This window comes from Pteropus medius, unplaced genomic scaffold (genome assembly GCF_902729225.1).
Source record: "Pteropus medius unplaced genomic scaffold, Ma_sr-lr_union100, whole genome shotgun sequence".
In the NCBI taxonomy this organism is placed as follows: Eukaryota; Metazoa; Chordata; class Mammalia; order Chiroptera; family Pteropodidae; genus Pteropus; species Pteropus medius.
The window spans coordinates 454,736-480,647 of NW_024346771.1; the positions used below are offsets into that span (position 1 = coordinate 454,736).

At 32.1% G+C, this 25,912-nt stretch overlaps 1 protein-coding gene across 2 annotated transcripts in view; it reads right to left on the reverse strand.

The window, feature by feature from the left end:
* XRN1 (5'-3' exoribonuclease 1) overlaps positions 1-25,912 on the reverse strand; it is a 117,195-nt gene that overhangs the window by 83,233 nt on the left and 8,050 nt on the right. For both annotated transcript variants that reach the window (XM_039876474.1, XM_039876475.1), the window contains exons 2-15: positions 24,109-24,341; positions 16,743-16,840; positions 15,466-15,575; positions 15,254-15,364; positions 13,969-14,051; positions 11,689-11,776; positions 11,436-11,604; positions 10,618-10,685; positions 10,155-10,292; positions 8,392-8,455; positions 8,102-8,207; positions 5,705-5,794; positions 3,745-3,901; positions 2,067-2,186 (exon numbers count right to left, since the gene is read on the reverse strand). In XM_039876474.1, coding sequence (XP_039732408.1) covers positions 2,067-2,186; positions 3,745-3,901; positions 5,705-5,794; positions 8,102-8,207; positions 8,392-8,455; positions 10,155-10,292; positions 10,618-10,685; positions 11,436-11,604; positions 11,689-11,776; positions 13,969-14,051; positions 15,254-15,364; positions 15,466-15,575; positions 16,743-16,840; positions 24,109-24,341 — 1,635 coding nt within the window. The remainder of the gene's footprint in view (positions 1-2,066; positions 2,187-3,744; positions 3,902-5,704; positions 5,795-8,101; positions 8,208-8,391; positions 8,456-10,154; positions 10,293-10,617; positions 10,686-11,435; positions 11,605-11,688; positions 11,777-13,968; positions 14,052-15,253; positions 15,365-15,465; positions 15,576-16,742; positions 16,841-24,108; positions 24,342-25,912) is intronic.

Genomic DNA, 25,912 nt, shown 5'->3' on the forward strand with positions numbered 1-25,912 from the left:
CCAGACAATATTAGAGAGAAGTTTTTAGAATGGACATCTTTGCCCTATCCTTGGCTTTACAGAGAAAACATTCAATCTTTAACTATTAAGTATGTTGTTAGCAGTAAGTTTTTTTAGATGCCCTTAACCTGGCTGAGGAAGTTTTCTCTTATTTCCAGTCTGTTGAACATTTCTATTAAAATTGAATGTTAAATACTGATAATGTAGTAAATCACATTGTAAACCTTGTATTTCTAAAATAAATCCCATTTGGTCATGAGTATAATCCTCCTAATATATTACTGGATCCCATTTAGTTTAATTTTCTTCTCTCATAATATTTCCCCCGTCTAATTTGAGTATCTGGATTATGCTGGTCTAATAAAATATGTGAGGAAGTGATTTTTCCCTCTTCTATTTTCTGCAAGTTTGTATAAAATTGGTATTATTTCTTCCTTAAATGTTTGTTAGAATTCACGAGTGAAGTCATCTGAGCCTAGAATTTTCTCTGTGGGAAGGTTTTAAATTATGAATTAAATGTCTTTAAAAGATAAAAGACTATTCAGATTTTTACATGTTTTTCTGTCAGCTTTGCTAAATTATCTTTAAAGAAATATGTTCATTTCACCTACGTTGTTGAATTTGTTGGCATAAAATTATTTATAATATTCCTTAACTATACTTTAAGTATCTGTAGAACATATAGGATATCTCCTCTTTCATTCCTAATATTGACAATTTATGTGTTCTCTCTCTCCTCCTTCCCTGCTCCCATCTTTCTTGATCACTGTAGCTAGGATTTATAAATTTGATTCATCTTTTCAAAGAACAAACTTTTGGTCTCAATTTTTCTCTATTGTTCATTCATTTTCCATGTATTTCTGCTCCTATCTTATTTCCTTTATTCTGCTTAGTTTGGGTTTGATTTGCTCTTGTTTTTCTAGCTTCTTATGGTAGGGAGCTTACATAATTTATTTTAAAACCTTTTCTTGTTTAGTATAAGCATTTGGAACCTATATTTCCCTTTAAGCTCTTCTTTAGTTTTATCACACAGATTATGATATGGTGTGTTTTCATTATCATTCAGATCAAATATTTTCAAGTTTCTTTTCTAATTTCTTCTTTCATCCATAGGTTATTTACTTCAAAGTGTGTTATTTAATTTCAAAAGGTTTACAGATCTTCCAGATATTTGTTATTGATTTTTAATTTAGTTCCATGTGGTCAGAGAACATTATTTTTATAATCAACCCTTATAAATTAATTGTGTAATATTTTACATTTCAGCAAATAATCTTGGTGAATTCACTTAAAAAAGATGTGTCTTCTGCAGTTGTTGGGTGTAGTGTTCTATAAATATGAATGAAGTTGAGTTGGTTTACAATGTTATTTAAGCCTTCATCTTCACTGATTTTCTGTCTTCTTGTTCTACCAATTTCTCAGAGAGGTGTTGAAATTTCCAACTATAATTGTGGATTTGCCTGTCTCTCCTTTCAATTCTGACAGTTTTTGCTTCATGTATTTAAAGCTCTGTTATTAGGTTTATATATATTTAGGATTTTTATGTTATCAAGAGATAAACTGACTTGACTTTTTAAGTAGTATAAAATATCTCTCTTGATCTTTGGTAATACAATTTGTTCTAAAGTCTGTTTTGTCTAATATTAGTAAAGCCATTCCAGCTTTTTTTTTTCCTTCCTTTTTTTCTACCCCACGCCTTCAGGAGACTCAGGTCACCGGTGCTCTTTGATTTGCTCGAAGTCTCTCAAGGACCATGAGGGAAAAATAAACTTGAGAAGAGAGGAAGCAGACAGAGAGAGAAGGGACAGGCAAGGAATCCTCATCCCGCTCCAGGTATTTATTGCCTTTTAATATTTGAGAAAATGTAATGTATCATGGAGGAAAGGAGAACACTCCAGCTTTCTATAATTAAAATTCCTAGAAGTTTCGATACACAAAATGAAGCAGAGAGTAATTAAACTCCATTAACAAAAAAAATGAAGACTTAAACCCATTGATCATTAACTTATGTAAAATAATTTCTGATTAAGAATATATGTGTATATATAAATACTTCATATACTGACCTCATCAATAAAAGGTATTAGTACCACAGCTTCCCATTCCTGTTGTTTCCCATTTAGGTCAGTTTTAAAATCAGGTGGATAATATTCTATAATTGGTGAGTCCTCTCTGGTCATCAAATGCTGTAAAAATATAAAATAGTGTAATAGAAATATAAGAACTAATATCAATATAGCTTTTTGTTAATATAGTTACATTTCCTCAGATTTACAGTTTAAAATTTCTAAGCAATAACATCCTAAATTTTTACATCTTAGATATGTTGCAATATACTTGCAATACTTTGATTTTCAATTATACTTCTAATTTCACTGCTACTCATTACTTTCCCATTTCATTGACTAGTTATATAGCAAAACCACTTGTACTCTGAAATTTAATTTCATCTTTTCTATCTTATTCTTTTCACTCTACAAGGCCTCCTTAAATTCTGTTTTCCTATTCAGACTTTATTTCACAGGCTTCTAATAGTCCTCCATTTTTAACCTTAAACAATTTATTTTCATACCTTAACCAACTGATTTTATTAAGTAATATAAAAACTGTCATCTAAAATAATTTAAAAATAAAACCAGAAAATTCAAGAATCTCTTCATCACTAATAGCAAAGATAAAAAGTCCAAAAAGACATGCTTTTATTAGAGATTTTATAACAGAGTTAGATAATGAAAGCATAAAAATGTCTTCTAAGAAATGAATATGAAAGGTTATGTATAAAAAAATTTAAAGAAATAAAACAGCATATTTCTCAGGGTAATACTCAAAAATATTTAATAACCAGCATGGCAAGGGCACAGAACAGCCAAAACATTTGTAGCTGTAAAGCAGTTGAATGGTTGTACCACTTCAAAGTAACTGAGTATCAATCCTTAATGTATCTAAAGGTAGGAAAAAGGAATCAAAGAAACTTAAGAAGAAAGGGAGGCCAGAGGAGCCAGGATACATGACAGGTTGTTTCAGAAAGATGCAGAAGGGAGCCTGATACTTTCAATCGGCAAGGGGGAGGGTGTGTGTGTGTGTGTGTGGTGTGTGTGTGTGCACATTTCTGTCTGTCTATTCCAATGCCTGGGGCCAGACCATGGAATTAGAAGAACAGATTGATAATCTAGAAGAACAAAATGAATTTAACCTCAGAATCAGTTTAGTAGGCTTAGTGTAATTTTGGTGATCCAATCGTCCATGAAATATCTTCCTCTTGTTATGTGAAATACATTAACCAGAGAAAAGTCTTTCATTCTACAATTCGATAAATAAAATGATTAAAACTCAAATGTAAATGAAGTAACAGTTCTATTGAGATAAATGACTTATTAAAAATCCCTATTCTAATAGACAGTAAAAGAGAACAGGAATGATTCTGTAAATGTTTGGACAAAGTAGATGGCTTCGGATTTTGCCTGTCTCAAGTTTACTTTCATTAGCACAGAGACAAACTGAAGATGTGCATAAAGGTGCTGAAAATGAAGAAGCTATGCTTTTAACAGTTTGTGGAGTTTGCATTTTTAAAACAAAGCTAACTTTAAATCAAGAAAATTACTTCTCAAGGAACTTAAGAACTACTGCATTTGAAAATAAAAAATGTATTTAGCTAGTAAAGAAATTTGAGTACTGTTTCTAGGTTTGGAGGAGGAGCTCCCAAATATCAAAAAGAACATGAAAACATTTAATTCTAAAACCCACCTGGTAGCACGTAGGAAGCAAATTTTTGCTTGCTGCTGGAAGTACGGCAAGAAGCTGTTCAAATGGCTTAAAAGGTTTTCCTAGTTCAAAATGGATTTTAAGTGTACTGATGTTGCGAATATCAGATAGGAAAGGTGCATAATGGTAAGGATAATACCTATAAAACAAAACTGAGTTTTAAACAATTGACAATTTTATGAAACAGGTCAATATTAAATATACGTATTTCCATATTCTATTTTAATGATACATGACAATAATTATAAAGAAAAAAATTCACCTATACTTCTACTACTTGAATATAAGAAATCAGCAGTGTTGGAAAATTTAGGTCATGTGATGGAAACAAATGCTTTATTTCCTTAATTTTTAAAGTGAGGTTCACATTTCCAACATTGGGATGTATAATGTAATTGAAGGATGTATATAACATAATAGTTCTTTTAGTTCCCAAAATGTTGATGTGTATCTTCCAATTAATAGATTCTTAGAATGAAGTAATGAGGTACTCAGAAGTCTCAGTAAGTTCACATGGGCCTGGGCCTCTCCCGTGAGGACAGAGAGAACAGTGAACCTGAGCTCATACGGCTCTTACCAGTCAGCTCTAAGAACTTTTATATTTAAGTGTGTGTGTGTGTGTGTGTGTGTGTGTAATGTTTGTGATAGGATTAAACCATTTATCAATCATACACACTATTTTTGTTTTTAACCTCCCCATCTTTAATTACAGGTATAAATATTTGTATGAAGCTTCGCACATACAATTTTTGAAAATTTCAATGTTCTTAATGTTTGACTAAGGGTGCCAAAAAAATGAAGAAATATTTTTATATTCCACAATTACGGCATATTTCAAAAGAATGGAAATGTTCAGGAGGTAGAATGGCATATGGAATAACGGAAAATATATAGACATTGAAATCAGATAGGCTTGGATTTGATTCTTGAGTGTATATGACTGTAGAAAGGTTACTTAACCTCTTTGAGCCTCATGTGAAAAAGGCAGAGAATACAACTTAGTTTAAAATAGGTGTGAGGACTATATGACAACATATTTTTTAAGTGCCTGGCCTTACTGTCTGGTAGTATAATAGGAATAACTTATACTCACCCTCTTAAAAAATGGCAAATCAAAGATTTTTTATCATTAGAACACTCTTCAGACAGGTCCTAAGAATCAGGTTAGTCATTGCAAAGATTTAGTATGTAAAATTATTATGTAAAGTTATTAGTATGTAAAGTTATAAAATTAATGCCACATTATCTCACATTGGTTTGTCTTGCTCTGTGGTGCTTTAAAATAAAACCTAGCTGAGGTGCTATGAAAACAAAATAAGCTATTTCGTTGCCTAAAAATCTCTACTTTTCTCTGTATCATTTTTTGGTTTGTTATTTTTCGATTTTGGTGGATGATGTGAAAATGTAGATGGAACTTGCTAGAACAGGAAATATGAGAGAAAAGGAAATTTATAACTATTACCATGAAAAGCAAATAATTCCTTTTTCCTTTCTTCTTTAGCCTTCCCAGTCTAACATTCAAATAACTGACTCTTCAAATAATTACTCCTGAGAGAAAAATTTTTTCAAACATACAAAATGTAGAAAAGAATATACCAAACAATCCTATATGAGGGTCACTCAGACCCAATAATTATAAAGAATTTGTCACACTTGACTCATCATGATAGAGAATTTTAAATCCTTAGATTAACAAAGAGCTTTTGCTATGGGCTATCTGGTAGGGCTGGAAGTATCTTCTATTATACAAAGGTCTTTTTAAAGTATTTTCATATAAAAAGAGATTACCTGTATTTTATTTAAACTTGGCTGCATGTATCTTTAAAAAAAAAAAAAATCTCCATAAATAGAAATAAAAGGTAAAGAGATTCCCAAATGATATTACAGTAGAATGAACCATTGTGAAAAAACAAAACGTTTATTTTTGTGTTTATTCCCTCACCAGCTCCAGGACTGAACTCCATGATAGTAATAGTGCAAAATCCACTGTATTGCCTGAACATAACATGCAGCTTGATCAGCCAGAAAGTCACTGAAAACAGAAAATATTTTAATTATAACATCATTTTTTGAAGACAGGTCATTGTCTTTAGAGCATGCTATCTGCTGATATTATAGTCTGCCTCAATGTTTTATTTAATCAATAAATAAGTTAAATAATTATAATCAGAAAACCTCCAAAATATTATTTTAAAAAATCCCTTACTGTCAGATTAAAGGTTTGCATTACAGTTTTCCTAAACTGACTACCAGAATATTTAAACCCGCTGTGCAATATACTATGCTTTGGTTTAAAGGTTGAGGATTTAGCCAATGAAGCTTTCTATAAAGTTGGCACCAACTCTCCCTAGAACATACTTTGAAAAGTGCTATATCCACTGACAATTTTCCCTCTAATCCCTTCTATCTCAAAAACTGTCATTTAAGGTAAAATAAATAAAACAAACAAAAAGAGCCCTGAGCTAAAGCCAAAAGTGGCTATCAACCTGTTAGTGTCTGTTACCAAAATTCATGGAGAAATGAACTTAGATATTCCAGGTCTCCATTTTTCTAGGAGGTACACTTTTGAGAATTAAGTGTGTTATCTTTTTCATTATAAAATAAATAGTTCCTCAGTATTAAAAATCTAGATAGTGAAGAAAAGCATTTTTATCACCTTATAGCAATCACTATTATATTTGGTATGTTTCTTTTCAGTCTTTTTTACATGCCCAGGTTGGTTTACTTTAAGGAGAATATACGATATATAAATATAATTTTGTTTCTTACTTTTAAAACTTGTATTTAATACAAGTTTTCTAAGTTGTTATGGACTTTCTATAAGTACAAGTTTAGCAGTTCTGCAGCTTTTGGTGTAGATGGCAGAGATGGTGATTGATGAGGAGGAGGTAGACATGATTATGACGAACCTCCTTTTTGGAAATGTAGATTTCTAATTTTTTACTATTACAAAAAACTTTGTAATAAACATCCTTGTGTGTTTAAATTTATATTTTTCAGACAGATTAACAATTAGAATTATTGGATCAAAAGGACAAGTCTTTTAAAGGTTTCTGGATATGTGCTTTCCAAAATAATTTTACTAATTTACATTCTCACCAGTAATTAAGGGAAGAACTCTACCACTACCCTGGACCAACAGCAAATATAACAATTTAAAAATATCTGCCTCTTTGCTAGGCTAACAAATAGTATCTCATTTTCAAAAGTCTATATTTGACTATATAAAAGGAAGGGAAATAAAGCGGGAGACTAGTTGCCCATGAAATTAAGCATTTAGTGCCTCCTGCAGGTACTATAGTTCTATATAACTGTAATCAAGGAATTATAAGAACTAAAGAATAAAAGATTAAAAGCATAACTATTTTAAATATTTTATTTCTCAAATCTCAAAAGTCCTACATGCTAATGCCACCGGATAAAGCTTCAAATAAGCTGGTGAACTGTACTAGAATTTCTGTATCTCTAGTTACTGGAGATCAGTATGAATACAGACCCTTCAATTCTGAAGACAGACTGAGAATGTATAGGACAACATCTGAAAGCTTGGGTCTAAACCTAGGCATACATTAAAAAAGATCTAATAGTGCTTTATTATATTTTTGAAAAAAGTAAAAATATTAGTATTGATAATGTATCTAAGTATATTGCATATAACAAGGGAACATAGCATGTCCTGAAACTCTTATTTTACTCTATAGAGAAGCAGTTTTATTTAGTGATTAAGAGCATATGATCTGGAGCCAGAATACCTATGTTCAAATCCTGGCTCTGCCATTCACATCACCTTGAGCAAATCACTTGAATCTCTCCATTCCTTAATTTTCTCTATTATAAAATAATAATTCTACTTATCTTAAAGAACTGTGAGAATTAAATGAGTTATTTTAAGCACTTAGAATAGTGCTTGACACTTGGTAAGCACCTTGTGTGTGTTAATAAAAATAAATAAAATGCAAACATGTAATTCATATTGTGGGATGCAATCTAAAAGGATAAAAGCCAACATTCTAGAGATCAAGTTCTTAAGAAAATTTTGGACTAGCTATTAACCTGGAGTTGAGCCAAGTGGCCTTTGAAGTAAGTGTGATATGAGCTTTAGAAGATGAGAAGCCAAAAAGTAATCATTTTCCATTTGGCAATTTTTATCATAGGAATTCAACAATGTCAATTAATATCACCTTCTCAAAAACCAGGCTAGTTAAAAGATCTAGAAACATTCATGAAACCAAAAAATCGTCCTTTCCCACTATCTTAACTATCAAAATTATACTGTTTTATGAAGAACTGCAAAATTTAATTTTTCTACTTTAAAGTATAAGTATTGGCAAAAACGTACTCAGACACTACGTCAACTCCCATCTTCGTCATGTAATATGTTCTTTTATATTGTCTAAACTCGGTTTCAAATAGGTCGTCATCTTCAGTCTCATCTTCTAAATTGTCTGAAAAAAAAAAGCCAGAAAGATAGTGGCCGACAATTATGAATATTCTGTTTTTCCACCTAAAGATTTGATAAATACATATCAAAGCAGATGCTTATAAGTTATCTAGTATTACTGAATTAGTACTAATAAAGGAAAGATAGAACTATTCTATCCAAAAAATAACATATTAAAATACACTCACCCTTAGAAGTTACCACTTGTGCATTTTTATCTAATGCAGCCCAACATATGGAGTTTTCCTGGCTCTATAAAAATTATAAATCAATATAAAATTAATAGCAAGGTATATTTCAAAGTGAGACATTTAACAGGAAGATTTAAAAAATACTAAAAATAACTGAATGATCCATAAGTGACACACTGTAAAAGTTTATTTTAAAAATAAACTTCTAATACTGTATTTTTTTGGTTTTATATCTCTTGTTTTTTAAAGCTATAAATTTTTATGTGTAGAACTTAATATTTAGGCCTCCAAAATATATAATTCTCATCAATATAAAAGAGAAATATAATTATATGTTTCAAGAATAAACACTTCCAGAATATTTCATTTACTCAGAGAAAAGTATATGATCAATATCAAAGCCTTTTATAATTTATCGAGTTTAACATTTTTATGTTTCAAATTCTGGGCTACTGTTAACACAATATATTTGTTATGATGGAATACAATAATTATAATTACCTATTGTCTGTATCTCTGGATTCCATTATTTTTATGACTCTATTATCTATCCTCCACTTTTAAATTTTTCTTCCAGGCAACTCATTTGCTTTTCTATAGTTTTTCCATCTTAGCACATCCTTCCTATCCTGTCCATCTGTTTTTCCTTCCTTGTGATTTCATCTTTTCTCTCCTCTATTTTCTGACTGCCTATCTATTGCCAGTGACTCTCATTCTCTCTTTGGTTCTTCCTACTCTCTCCCATCATTTCCTTTTCTTTATCCAAACTAGGGCCTCTGCCAACTTTCTGTGCCTGGGTTGTTCCTCCAGCTCCTCTCATTTTATCAGTGTCTCTAATGTTAACTAAATATACCTGAAAGATTTGTGGAGCTTAAAGATTGAGATGAGATGGGCAGAGCCAGGGATTACTGACATGTAAGTTTTGTGAGTATGGGTTCTCCAAAAGTTGCAGAGGCTGTTTTCTTAAGAGAAAAAACACAAAGTAGAACACAGAATGACTGGTGCTAAGTTCCACTAAAAAAAGCTAAGCAATTAAAAGGACTTTACTAGAGAAAAATCAAGATAGTTGCCCTTCCTAGAGCAAAAGTCCTAAATAGAACCAGTACAGAAAGGAGAGTATAAGAAACTCACCGATTTCATCAGAATCCAATAATTATAGATAAGCTGAAGAAAATTCCAGAAGAGGTTTACTTTACAAGCTAACACATATTCAGACATTCCTTAAGAGCTTATTAGAGATGTTTTGCAGGGTACTAGCACATTATAACTAATTCTTTTATTCATTTATTGAGCACCTAACATTTACCAGATATTGTGCTATTAATCAACTCTTAACCTGGCCTATTGCTGCAATATATATGCATGATTTTACATACAAATTATTTCAGAGAAAAATCACTGATCTAGTTAATGTCTCATAACATTAAATGCTATAAATATCCACATTTTAAAAAAAGATAACTAATTTTCTGGGCTCTTACATTTAAAAATGTTTTCTACACCTATTAAGAGAACACAAGAGCAAAGAAAACACAATTTTTTTCTTCAAGGGTAAAAATAAGAAACTGATTTTTAAAAACAGATTTAAATGATAGGATCTAATAGAAAAAGAAACCAAAACAAAAATTTAAATGTTCATAAAGAAGAAGAAATAAAAATGAAATGAGGCCATCCCAAAATCGTAAGAATATAAGAAACCAGAAATATCTGTTTTACCTTTACAGCTAAAAAAATGAAAGGACACCTAAAAAAATGGACACCTTTGATTTTTTCTTTTCCTTGTAGTTCTTGGCTTCTTCTGCTGCAACACCTGCTGCTTCATTGAGGTACTTATTACCAACTTTGCTTTCAAACCACTTAAGGTCCACAAAAACTTCACTGAAGTGCTCCCGATCGAACTGTACAGAAATATTTAAATTCATTTAGAAATAATTTAAGTATGTCTGAAGAATACAACCCAAATCTTTTTACAACAGAGATTGCTTCTGGGGCACAGAAAATCAGAGGATTTTACTTTTTTATGTACATGGAGACCTCATCTACTATTCTGAAAATTAAAAATAAAAAACTAATAAAAATAAAAATAATTTAGGTGAAATTATTTATACAGAATGACGAATAGGATTAGAATTAAAAAATTTTTTTCCTCTGATATTATGTAATTGGTTACTAACCATTTATAGCTACTCTGGGATAGTAAAACAAAAACTTCAGGTTACTTACATCTGATAATTTTACAAGATATTTCTCAAAACGAGGTAAGTTGAGGTGGCCACTTTCATTAATATAACCTAAAAAGAACAAAATCTAAATTTGTACTGAGAGCTGATATTATTTATTCTAAACAACTCTACAAAATTCTTTTAATAAAATGTTGAATATTGACATTCTACTAATCAAAGAAAAACACTTAGTGTTGGGCTACATAACTGGTCCTAATTTCTTTGAACTTGATATTCCTATAATACGCAATAAGTAAGAGCTGAAGCAAAATATAAGAAATTCCAGGTTCACAAAATAATAATCCTTTCACGTTTCCAACATTTAGTAACAGTTAATTAAATTAAATATGTTCTAGACTCCATCAGGATCATTCATTTGATGTTACCTTGAAAAGGACTAATATCCTGTTACTCTGTTGTTTTATTCAGCATCACCACTGTTTGTTAATTTCTTATTTTAATTGAAAAAATCTCTCCCTCATATTAAATACTATAACACCTACCCATTCAAAAAACTGAATTTCTATGCTTAAATATGAAAGGAGCTAAGTAAAACCAATAACTTCTACTGACTTTCTTAAACAAAGGCAGAGATTAGTTAGGTATCAATAAATGACACTGCATAATTCTGATCATTTTCTTTACTTGTGAACTATTGAAAACTATAACCTCAGAGCTTGGTGCTTTGGACCAAAAGAAGTCACCAATTTTTTCCTACTTTAGTTGTGTATGCAATAATCTAATAAACTGAGTGACATTTTTAGAGTTAGTTGAGTGCTAACTTAAAGTAACCTAAAATGAATAGTAAACTTTTCTTACCCCCAAGTTCTGGCAGGATGGTAATATATGTTCCATAAAGAAGAGGCAGTGCATCATGATTAATATGTAAATGAGGTAGATGAGGGATAAAATCATTGCCAACAAGAAATCCCATCAAAATCCAATCATCTATTATCCTTTCAATATCATATTGAAATGTGATCTTGTCCTACAGTAAAATGGAGAAAAAAAATCAAGTCTTATGGAAATATCTGCATATACATCGTCGATCCAAAGCTACATTAATACTTACTTTTAATACTGAAAATTCATAGTCAATATATTCTCTCATTAAAGACAAGTGTAGGAGGTGAAATGTGGTTTCTTCTGGTGCGCATACTCTGTAATTAGTTAGATAATCAACATAGAGTTAATTATATTTTTAAGGTTCAAATTTAAAATGTAGCAAAGCTTAAAATAAAAAACTTATCATTAGAAGATAATTAATTCTTGTAATCAAGGCATGTAATTTATATAAAAGCCACAGGGTAATGTAAAGATAAAAGATATAACAGCAATTGTAATACATATAACATGAAGTTTGAAATAATCGGTTTACATCTGTGGAAGGACTCTCAGAAGTGAGAAAGCATAAATAATATGTAATAGATATAATAAAGCAGTGGGATCTGACCCATTTAAGGCTGTCCACCAGCAGAAAGCAAATAGATAAGTGAGTACATACTTTTATATCTACTGAGTACAGTCCAAGACTTCAATGGTGGGGTACTATCACTTCTTTCTCTTATCTTTCCCTGGTATGGTATAGGGGTCTATATTCTTCCTGGCTCTTAGCCTATACTCCAACTTTAAATACAGGTAAGAATATAAGCTAACAATAGCATTTTGAAAGGATTACACATGATGACCAAGTGGGATTTATCCCAGGAATGCAAGGATGGTTCGACATAAGAAAAAAAATTGATGTAATATACCATATTAATAAAAAGGAAAAAATACCACACAATCATTTAGCAGAAAAAGCATTTGTCATAATTTAACACCTATTCATGATAAAAATACTCCTCAAAGTAGGAATAGAGGAAAACACCTTAATAAGATAAAGAGAATGTATTTTAAAAAAAATAACTAACATCATACTCAATGGTGAAAGACAGAAAGCTTTCTTTCCAAGAGCGGGAACAAGACAAGGATGCCCATTTTCACTATAGCTATTCAACATTATACTGGAAGTCCTAGTGGAGGCACTGAGGCAAGAAAACAAATAAAAAGCACCCAAATTGGAAAAGAAGAAGTAAAGCTATCTCTATTTACAGATGGCATTATTCTATATACATATAAAATCCCACAGAATCCACAAAAATGCTACTAGGGCTAAAAATCAAATTCAGCATAGCTGCAGACCAACATACAAAAATCAGTTGTTTTTATACACCAGAGTCTTATACACCAAAGAATCCCAAAAGGAAATTAAGAAACAATTCCATTTACAATACCATCCAAAAGAATAAAACACTTAGCAATAAACTTGACCGAGGAGGCAAAAGAAAAAAACCAGAGGTAAAAAACCAAACTCATAGATACAGAGAACAGACTGATGGTTCCCAGAGCTGGGGGTGGGAGGTGAGTGAAATGGGTGAAGGTGGTCAAAAGGTACAAATTCCAGTTATAAGTTAAATAGGTCCTGGGGATAAATGTATAGCATGGTAACTATATTAAAATTTTTTTTAATAAGGAAAAAAAGAAGCAAAAGACTTGCACACTATAAATACAGCATGTTGCTGAAAGAAATTAAAGACATTCCATGTTAATGGATTGGAAGACTTAATATTAAGATGTCAATATCACTCGAAGGGATCTACAGATTCAATGCCATCCCTATCAAAATCTCAAGGATGTATTTTTACAGAAATAAAACAATCCATCCTAAAAACTGTTAATCTTCAGAGACTCCAAATAGCCAAAATAATCCTGAAAAAGAACACAGTTGGAGGTCTCACCTTTCCTGATTTCAAAACTTACTATAAGGCTATAGTAATTAAAATACTGTGGTACTTGCATAAAGACAGATATATAGACCAATGGAATAGACTACAGAGCCCAGAAAAAAACCCTTGCATGTATTTGGTGAAGTGATTTTCAACCAGAGTCCCAAGACCATTCAATTGAGAAAAAACAATTTTTTCAACAAATACTGGTGGGAAAACCAGATATCCACATGCAAAGAATGAAGCTGGACCCTTACCTTATACCATAAACAAAAATTAACACAGATCAAAGATCTAAATATAAGACCTAAAGCTATAAACTCTTAGAATAAAATGGGAAAAAGTTTTATGACATTGGATTTGTCAGTGATTTCATGAACATTACACGATAAGTACAGGAAACAAAAGAGAAAAATAGACTGGATATCATCACAATTAAAAATTATGTGCATCAAATGACACTATTAACAGAGTGAAAAGGCAACCCATGGAATGTGAGAAAATATTTACAGATCCTAATCTGTTTAGGGATTACTATTCTTAATTTCTTTTTTTCCTTCCAAAATATATGTAATGTGATTTACCTTTGTGTCTTTTTGCCACCAAACCGAACTTCTTCTCTTAAAAGTGAGAACTGTGCCTCGTGACTTGTTAACCCAAGCATAATCTGATGAAAAATGATTAAAAAGTGTTTCTATTCTCATTTTTTATCAGGTTTATAAAAAGCAATCAAATAAAATCATTTCCATATAACAAATGTGATTAAGGAAAATGACACAATTTATTAGCACATTAAATATACAAAAATCAAAATATTATCCATTTAGAGGTTATTAATGGGGTAAAGTGAGTGCACTTTTCTAAGAAAAAAAATGTTTACCTTAGACACTCACATGACCTTTATAATCATCATCTGCCCCCCCCAACAAAAAAATCCAGAAAACTTTCTCTTGATTTTCACACCTTTCAACTTGCCATGAGGGGAACAGAGAAGAAATTAAAGGCAGCAGCTTTTCTGACTGAAGAATGTAGAACTCTTCTGGAGGCCACGATACCTCCAGTATGTAAAATCTCAGAAAAAGCTGGAAAAGGCATTTTCAGTTAATCTACTCATTTAGTAGTCTAATCTCCAAAGTAAGTTAAATAGTCTAGTGAGATATATCAATCAATTGCAATGTATGTTGTTTATTAGTACTGATTCAAACAAAACGAAATGAAGGAGGCAATCAGGGAAATAAGAATACTAAATGGTTATTTATATATTAAACAGTGACTGTTAACATTGTGTTATGTGGGATAATGGTGTTGTGTTTTTTTTTTTTAAATAACCCTTTCCTTTAGAAAAATATTATGAAATACTTATAAATTAAATAATACAATCTGGGATATGCTTCAAGAATCAAGAGAAGAAGAAAGGAAATAGAAGGTTAGGGATAAGAGTTGAAAATTATTTAAAGTGGATAAAGTACACAAGTAGGTTAATTATACTATCTTCTCTACTTTTATGTTGAAAGTTCCATAACAAAGTTAAAACAAATCTAGTAAAATTATTTGGGTCATGGAGTTATCAAATCAGGTGGTATTGAAAGTTATATATTGAGTGTAAAAAGGGGCCCTCTACCCTGACCTCGGCAGATCATTCATAGCAGTAGAGTCAGTCAAGTGTGAATGATTGTAGAGACCTGCTGATCATAACATATGGCAAAAGAACTCCTTTTCCAATTGCTTTGGTAATGGCAGAAATAGCAAGCATTAGTATATCTCTGATATTTGTTTCCCCATCCAAAAAGCTTCTTATATATGATTAAGAATCTTAGGTATTTAACTATAATGGCATAAAGTTATAATAACCACAAACATTATACTTACCAAATCAGCATCTAAACCATAAAGACAGTGTCTGGTGTTCGGATCATGATCTGGCTTTGCTTTCTCGGATCTGATAAACTCCATGATTTTATGCTCTCCTTCTCCAGGAGTCTAAATACAATGTTTTTTGTTTTTTTAATGCGGTAATGGAATATGCATCAGAATAATAAGTTTAAAAAGCCTCTTTAAATAATAATAATAATAATAATAACCTCATGGCCTGAGAAGTAGATGGTAACTCCTTGCCAGGATTTGTCCGTAGAAATTTTCAAATTTACAAAATACTTCAGATGTTCATGTAACCTGGCCATGAATTCAGTCCCTATAAATAAAAAGTTTATAAAAACAGTGAGTTCTCAGTGACAACATGGAATTAGATCTGGGTATCCACGCAACAGCCAGGTGCAAGGTTTCCAAAGGTCAAAAGCTCTTTTACTTATCTAGAAAAGCAATGTCGTACTTTTCACTAGCAAATATCACAACTGTTTCTAATTTCACTGGTTACCCTAAAATGAAGTTAACATCACATAGCAAAAGTAAAGGAATGTTACTACTGCCTCAGGACTATGCTTCAAATATTTTTCACACAAGGACAGAGTTTCAACTATCTAATGAACCTCAATCTTCTATTTCCTCTGCTGGATTATAAAGTTTTTATTTTAAGGCAAGCACCTTCAATCAGGTTGCCAATAAAAACAACAAAGGCAACTATTATTATTTCTACTGTTAACCTGGAATATTATTATTAATCTGGAAACTGATTATGTTTATGAAAAGCTGAGATGGTCAATAGTCAAGGCAATAGAGTCTTAAACCATAATAAAAATAAAACTGGTTATTAAATCAAGCACTGTGTGATTAGGGCACTTAATGAAAAAAAAAAAAAATTATCAGAGTTAGTAAAGAATTCACCGAAAAGTAAAATTTTAAGACTTTTTTTTCAAAGTAAAGAATTATAATGATGTTAGATAAAGCTCTAAGAAGTACAGAGTATGGTGTTGCATATAAAATTAAATTAAACATAATATTGATAAATCCATTTAACCTTAAAGTCACAGAAATCTTAACTGCCTTTGAGACATAGAATAATAAGCACTCTGGACTAGGAGAATAGGTTTCTTATTTTGAACACAACAAGATAGCTACATAAACTTGGGTAAGCCGCAACCTCACTGAGTCAGTATTCAAACAAATAAATGGCGGGAGTAGGACAGGTCTTCCAAGTTTTTTTAGGTCTATAATTCTGTGCAGCTGGGAAGTTCCGTCTATAGCTGCTCTTATCAACATCTGTAATTCCCTACAGTGGGTCTTCATAGGAGCACTTATTACCAAGGTGACCAAACCATCTTATGAGGAGACAAGATTGGAAAAATAAAGCAAATGGAATCTTAGGGACAAAAATAAGTAGATACTAGAAAAGAAAAACACATTTAAAAAAATTTACATTTGCATTGTTAAATCTCTCAATTTTTTTCCTCAGGGAATTTACCTGGTGTAATACAGTTGGAATCAAATCTGGCCTCTGTAGGAAGAGTTTCTCCTTTTTCTACTGCCTTTTTTATTTTGTCTTCTGCTTCCTTTGCTGACCTTAAAGATTAAGGGAAAAAATACCTTAACTTTCTGGGAAAAAGTGGAGATCTTTAGATAAAGTAAACTTAATTAGATGCTTTTATAACTAAAATACTAATTCATCAATTTTAAGATTCAAGTCATAAAACAAGTTTTGAAAGAATCAAAATTGATAAAGATGAGCCTCAGGACGTTTATTTATTTAAATAACTGAGTTTTTTCAGATAACGATTATAGAAGTAGAACATTATAAAAGTATGAAACTGACAACATTACAAATACTTATAAAGTTATTGTTTCTTATCACAAGTATACAGCAAATTGATTCTAGAAACAAGTTCAAAAGAATAGCATTAAATGTTCATTATACATACTTTAATAATATCAAACAAGAAGTACATTATTAAAATGGTCTCTAATAATATTATATAAAAAAATTACAAAATTTTAGAGAGTGAAGTCAGAAACATGGCAGATTGAGAGATGTCTCTAGATCTCTCCCCTTAAAGGACACATTAGATCAACTGGACATAACTGACATTTACAAAGCCCTTGCTCCCAAAACAGCTGCTTATACATTCTTCTCTAGTACATATGGAACATTTTCAAGGATTGATCACATACTGGGACATAGAGATCGCCTCAACAAATATAAGAAGACTGATATCATACCAACCACATTCTCTAATCATAACGCGTTGATGCTGGAGATCAAGTGTAAAAAGAAAGAAGGAAGAACAAATACATGGAGATTAAATAACATGCTACTGAAGAATAACTGGGTCAGAGAAGAAATAAATAGAGAGATCAAGAGACATAGAAATGAATGATAATGATAGCACAGCATATCAAAACTTTTAGGACACGGCAAAAGTGATCATAAGAGGAAAGTTCTATCATTACAGGACTATCTCCAAAAACAAGAACGAGTGCAAATAAACAACCTAATGCTTCATCTTAAAAAACTAGGAAATGAAGCCTAAAGTCAGCAGAAGGAAAGAAATAACCAAAATTAGAGCAGAAATAAATGAAATTGAAAACAAACAAACAAACAAATAGAAAAAATAAATGAAACAAAGCGCTGGTTCTTTGAAAAGGTTAATAAAATTGACAAACCTCTGGCTAGACTCATTAAAGAAAATAGAGAAAGGACTCAAATAAATAAAATCAGGGATGAAAGAGGAGAAATTATGACACGCAATGCAGAAATAAAAAAGATTCTACAAGAATACTATGAAAAAGTATATAACACCAAATTTAATAACCTAGAAGAAATGGACCAGTTCTTAGAGAGATAAAGCCTTCCTAGACTGCATCAAGAAGATCTGGAAAATCTAACTAGACTGATCAGCAGTATGGAAATTGAAACAATCATCAAAAACCTACAAAAAGTAAAAGTCCAGGACCAGATGGTTTCACCAGTGAATTCTACCAAACATTCAAAGAAGATTTAATACCTATTCTCCTCAAACTCTTGCAAGTAATCGAAGAGGAGGCAATACTTCCCAACTGATTTTATGAGGCCAATATTACTCTGATACCATAACCTGGTAAAGATAACATTAAAAACAACAACAACAACAAAAAACTACAGACCAATATCTCTCATGAACACAGATGCAAAAATCCTAAATAAGATCCTAGAGAACCGAATACAGCAACATATTAAAAGGATTATACACCATGACCAAATGGGCTTCATCCTAAAGGCACAAGGATCGTTCAACATACACAAATCAATTAATATGATACACCTCATAAACAAATTAAAAAATAAGGATTGTATGATCATATCAATAGATGCTGAAAAAGCCTTTGACGAAAAACAGCATCCATTTATGATCAAAACACTTAACAAAACTGGTAAAGAAGGAAACTACCTTACCATAATAAAGGCCATCTATGACAAACTGTTAGCCAATATTATACTCAATGGTGGAAAACTAAAAACCTTCCCTCTAAGATCAGGAACAAGGCAAGGCTGTCCATTATCGCCACTGTTATTCAGTACAACATTGGAGGTCCTAGCAAGTGCATTCAGACAAGAGAAAGATATAAAAGGTATCCAAATAGGAAACGAAGAAGTCAAACTGTCGCTATTTTCAGATTACGTGATTTTCTATACAGAAAACCCTAAAGACTCCACAAGAACACTACTAGAAATAAGCAACTACAGTAAAGTTTCTGGATACAAAATCAATGTTCAAAAATCCATAGTGTTCCTATACTCTAATAATGAAGCATCAGAGAAAAAAGTGGAAAAAATAATTCCTTTTCCAATTGCAACAAAAAGAATAAAATACCTAGGAATAAATTTAATGAAACAAGTGAAGGACCTATATAATGAAAACTACAAGATCCTATTAAAAGAAATCGAAGAAGATACACAGAAATGGAAAGATATTCCTCGTTCTTTGGACTAGAAGAATCAACACAGTTCAAATGACCTTATTACCTAAAGCATTATTCAGCTCTAATGCAATCCCCATCAAAATCCCATTGGTATTTTTTAAAGAAATAGGAAAAAAATCATCAGATTTGTACGGAAGCACAAAAGACCCTGAAATGACAAAGCCATCCTGAGAAGAAAGAACGAGGCTGGAGGCATCATTCTGCCCAACTTCAAATTATACTACAAAGCGACAGTAATCAAAATGGCATGTTATTGGCAGCAAAACAGACACACAGACCAGTGGAACAGAATCGAGAAGCCAGAAGTAAACACATGTTTATATGGGCAAATAATTTTCAACAAAAAAGCCAATAACCTGCAGTGGAGAAAAGAAAGCTTCAATAAATGGTGCCGGGAAAACTGGAAAGCCGCCTGCAAAAGAATGAAACTAGACTGTTGTCTATCACCACACACCAAAATTAACTCAAAATGGATCAAAGACCTGAATATAAGACCAGAATCAATAAAGTGCATAGAAAAACACATAAGAACTAAACTCATGGACCTTGGACTTAAAGAGGATTTACGTCCCTTAAAAAGGCAAGAGAAGTAAAAGCAAAAATAAATGAATGGGACTACACCAAACTAAAAAGCTTCTACACAGCAAAAGAAACCATCGACAAGGTAAAGAGACAATTATCTGAATGGGAAAATATATTTGCAAGCAATGCCTCCGATAAGGGCTTAATATACAAAATATACAAATTACTCATACGATTCAATAACAACAAAGAAACAAATGATCCAATCAAAAAAGGGGCAGAGGACCTGAGCAGACACTTCTCCTAAGAAGACATACGAATGGCCAAAAAACATATGAAAAGATGCTCATCATCTCTAGCTATTAGGGAAATGCAAATCAAAACTACAATGAGATACCATCTCACACCTTAGAATAGCTATAATTAACAGGACAAGTAACAAGAAATGTTGGAGAGGATGCAGAGAAAAAGAAACTCTCATACACAGCTGGTGAGACTGCAAAGTGGTACAGCTACTATGAAAAACAGTATGGAGTTTCCTCAAAAAACTAAGAATTGATCTATCATATGATTCAGCAATCCCTCTACTGGTTATTTACCCCAAAGACTTGAAAACTCATATCTGAAAAGATATTGGCACACCGATGTTCACAGCAGCACTAGTCACAGTGGCCAGGACATAGAAGCAACTGAAGTGTCCTACGACAGATGATTGGATAAAGAAGCTGTGGTACATATAAACAATGGAATATTATTCAGCCATAAGAAGAATAGACATACTGCCATTTGTGACAACATGGATGGACCTTGAGATAACCAAGCTAAACGAAATAAACCAGACAGAAAAGGTGAAAACCCCATCACTTATATGTGGGATATAAACCTAAAAGCAACAAATAAACAGGACAAACAAACAGAGACTCATGGACATGGACAACAGACTAGTGGTTACTGGGGGGAGAACCGGGGGGTGAGGCGGGGCTGAAGGGAGGTAGATGGGGTAAAAGGGGTCAAATATGTGGTTATATAAAGAAATCTAACTATGGGAGGTGAACACACAATGCACTATATATATATGCCTTACTGTTAAATTGTGCACCTGAATCTTACTGGATTTTGTTAACCAATGTCACCATAAAAAATAAATTAAAAAAAATTATAATGTATACCTCTGGGTTTCCTTATAAAAACATGTAAAATAAAAGCTTAATAACATTAATGGCATCAGTTGGTAAAATCAGTTTCGTAGCAATAGGATTCACTAGGAAGAACGAAAGTTTTAGTATCAGATGGATCTAGGTTTGAATATAGACATCCTAATTATTGTCCAGTTTTTCTTTTAACTCATTTGGGGCACATCAGCATGCCACATGGCATACAAGTTAGGAAGCTCTGCTTTATGTCTATTTTCTACAGCCTTGTTAATAGCTTTACTTACTGTTCCCTGTGGAATTCCATTTCTTTGATAAACTTTCTTCATATTTAACCCTTCTATCTTACCAATCTCTTCAATATAACAAAAATTTTTAAGATTGCAACTCTGTAATCTCTCCAATGAAAGCCATTCCTTCTTTCTCCACACCCCCCCCCCTTTTTTGATTGAACAAATGATTATTTCATGTTACTATGTGATAAGTTCTTTCTTCAAAAGAGAAACTCTAGTGGGGAGATAGACTATTAAACAGCCATAATGTTAATGAGGCCACAATACAGAATGTTTGGGACAGGGACAAGGTAAAACTATTAAAGTAATCTCGGTCAAAGATTATGGTGGCCTAGGCTGAGATAGTAGCAATAAAGATGAAAAGAAGTAAATAGATAAGAGAAATTTAAGAGACTAGATAAATAGGACTGAGATGTGAGGAATGAGAAAGAGGAAGAAGTTCAAATTAGTTTTGGACTTTGGGGCTGACCAGCTATTTGCCGGTGTTGTCATTCACTGAAGTAGGAAAAATAGAAGGGAGGCAGTTTTGAGGCAAAGATGAGTTCAGTTCTCTCATCATGTTAAGCCTGAAATGGGTTTGTGGTGTCCAAAAGGAGACATTTAGCAGGGATTTGGCTATACAGGAGCTCTGGAGAGAGATATCTATCAGAAAGATAAATTTAGGAGTCATCAATACAGATACAGTAATTAAAGTCATTGAATAAGATGACTCAGGACCTAGGATAAAAACTTAAGAAACATCAGTATTTAAGAAAAAGCAGAGGAAGATAACAAGTAGAGTAAAAAGGTATTGTCAAAGAGAGTGTGGTTACATGAAGGCCAAGGAAAGGAGGTTCAAGAAACAAAGAATAGTTAACATTAAAATACCATAGATAAATTAAGTAATATAAAGACAGAATTATTCTTTATATTTAGCCATAAGGAATCTATTTGTAATCTTGTAAGGAAGTTTCAGCAGCATGATGGGGATGAAAGCCAGACGGCAAGAGACTTTAAAATGAGTAAGAGATAAAGATTATAATTAAAGATTATGAATAGAGAAAATAGTTGCTGTGGAGAATGAGAAAAAGCTGACTGGTACTCGATGTCAGCAGAGTATTTAGAAAATGGTTGTGGTGGTTATGGTGAATTGGCCCCCAACATACATTCCATTCCTAGTTCGTCTTCTGATATTGGAGAGGTTAGAAAGCTAAAAAAAATTAAACTCTCAGGCTTTCCTGTCGCTAGGTTTCTGGATATGACTTAGATTTTGTCAGACGCCTCCATAAAAGGTTTGGAATGTAGAGGTATGTAAAGTCTACATGACAGCTGAGGCACTGGGGTTGTGGGGGTCGGCGGAGGGGGTTCATCACTAGTAGAAGAGATCTCAATACTCAGCAGCTTTGTAGGTATTGAGAAGCAAGGTACCAAGCATCTGTTTGTTCTGATACAGACTGAGCAGGTGCATTGGGGCTCTAGAGCTAACAAGAGTGGTAACTTCTCGATTGCTGAATTTTAACTAAAGTGATATATTCTTGGAACCAACAGTTTAGCTGCATCACAGCTAAAGGAATAAGTTCCTGGAACCACCCGTTCCGATGGGGGTCTCTGAACTTCTCATCTTCTTGAATGTGGTAGGAACAGTGCCACCTATTGGTAGGTCAGTTGTACGGTGTGTTCTGAAAGTCATTCTTGAATTCAGGCTCACCTAGATTCCCACCCTATTGGCTCTTACAATTTTTACACGTACATAATTCTATTATATACACTTACGCTTAAAATAGCTAGGTTTCTATTACCTACAACTGAATACTGACTGATACAACAGGCTTATATAATCCTTTCTCAACACTGGATTTTCTAGCCCAGTAGCTCCCCCAAACTAGTTTAACAAATACCAAGGGAGTCTGAAAAGAAGTTTCCAGGGCCCAAATTTTTAGAGATTCAGATTAAATAAGTCTTGGGTAGTACTTGAGAATCTAAATTTTAGTAAGAGATTGTCCTTGTCTTTAAAGAATTCACAGAAGTTACAATAACTTCAGTATCTTTTCTCTTTTGATATTTAAATCAGTACTTTTGAGCATCCAGTTCCCATTCTCACTGCTGGCCTTCTTCAATGTACTCTCCTACTTTCCTTGATGATTTCTACATTTCATACACAGATGCCCTTTCCATTACTTTACCTGGTATTGTGGTGAAAGGATTCATTATACTAATGACCCATCAAACATGCTGGACTTGGGGTTTCTTTCCTTCACCCTTAACAACCCTCTTAACTTTACCACTGCTACTCATAAACAAGGACACAGAATGCCATCATTATTATTCAGAAATATTCCATATGACCAGAATTTTGACTTTAAAACCTTCTATGTACAACCTCTTCTTATCCTTTTACTTCTACTACTACCCAAATTGCACAGCTGATAATACATTGAGTATCATAACTCAGCTCTCTTCTCATACTCTAGCAATCACATTCTAGTCTCACCTGCCCTGGACCCATGCTCAATCAGAGAGCATCCAGTTTAGAGTCTGGGTATTCAACAAATGTTTGTCAAATTAAAAGTTAATGATGTCTCATTAGAACAATCTCTCAGTTTACTCTGCAGTTTCCTAGCTCAGGGCAGATTACCTATAGGAGTTTACCACTACTATTTTCAAATTATCCAAGGAGATGTTTGAAAAATTTGTGATAAAGAGTAATTTTATATAGCCCAATATTTGCTTTGAGAAATAACACTTCGCTTGAATTACTAATTTGTTTACTTGATTGATAAAATGTGACATTATGAGATATTTCCTTTTCTGGGAGAATTTAAGCAGAAAAGAAACATGAGCAGACAATGCATTATGTTGTCAGTTATTGTTAAAATAATATATTTTATTAATCTAAATAGTATTCTAAAATAAACCATAAATGTTTTACCTAAACCGCCTTCCACGCTGCTGGTTCATTTTTGCTCGAGGAGCCACACCATCAACAGCCATAAAGAACACCTTCCTAGGTTTAATAATGCGAAACAACACCTCCAAGTAGTGAAAAATATCAGTAAAGATTTTATCATCTGAAATTCTGAAGTGAACATCATCATCATTAGGATGGGAACACTGATGTATAATTCCATTCATATCCAGGTACAAGTTGTCAAATTCAGGAATCTATAAATCAAACAAAAAAGACCAAGATCATTATTATATGACCAACCATAGATATTTAAGCAGCTGGGCAAAGCACATGATAAAAAGCAGGTTATCAGGGCATTCTTATTAGATAAAAACTGAGTGAACAATCACAGTTGAATAAAGGAAGTAAAGAAAAAAAAAAACAGAAACAGCTGGTAAGACAGAGATGTATTATGTGGTTACACAATGTACCAACAGATTGATCAAATTTTCTGTCAGAAAATTATCTACTTATTTAAAATAAGGACCTGAGAAAACACCAAATACAGTGCTTGGTTCATTTGGTACTCAAAATATTAGTTTCCTTTCTTCTTACTATTTGACAATAACTCTCAAAGCCTCAATTTCCTCTATAAATGGGTAACATAATGCCCATTTATATCAAAAGGCTATTTGTACATGTTCATTAAAAAGTTTTACAAATGATTTAAAGCCTTGCTGTATATTTGGTTTCATGGAAAGAGAGTCTAATTCGGTTATATTAATTTTAAAAGCTTAGATTATGACAAGTAATTTATGAAACTTTGAAAACTGTTTATTTTTGATATGTGAATTAAATTATTTCTAAACTTTAACTAACAGGTGTCCGCTTTTATAAAAAGACCTTAGCAGCTCTGGGTGTAATTTATTTTTCCTCTGTTTAAATGTTTGTGAGCAATTAAGAGAAACACTACTAAAACAAATACACATTAACAAGAAACTGAAATGGACACAACTTAATAGTTACAGTATCTAGTATAATTAAAGAATTTGAGTAGTCTGCCTTACATACTAATTAAAATATTTTAAATTTTTAAACATAAAAACATAATGGGCTTTCCTTGTATAAACTTAATGAAAACCATTTCTGAAACAATTATTCAAGTTTTACTACATGTACAGTTAACAATATATCTTCCTATTATTAAGAAAATGGCATGTCTTTAATTTTGGGGGCGAAAAGTTTTGGTTTTGAAGCAATCAACACTATAAAAACATTTTTATAAAATACCCATTTGTATGAAGTACCACATAAAAAATTTAGATGCTTTTATTGAATAACAGACTAAACTGAAATGAAAACTGTGACCCTGAGATTTTAAAAGTACATTCAAGATTTACTGTTTATTCCAAGAAATCTGAAAACTTCAATCAAAATCTAAATGTGGAGGTACTTTATAAAATGATTACCAAGTTTCCCTAGGAGAATAAACATACAATGAATACTAAAAAGAGTAATGAAGGAAAATCTGCCCTATATCATATTTAAAATTATAAAACTGTTTGATTGAACCAAATAGTTTAGAAGTAGTCTAAGTGTATATAGAAATTTAGTGTATAAGAGGCATTTCAAGTCAGTAAAAGAAAGGAATGAGGTACCTATTTGGAGACAAAACAAAGCTATCTCATTTTATAACAAGATACATTCCAGAAAGATTAGAAATTTTAATGTAAGAAATGTAAATAAAAAATTATATAAAATATTTGGTAATATTAAGGTGGTGAAAGCCAGAAATCATAAACCAAACAAATGGAGTTGGCTATCTAAAAATGTATTTTTAAAAATC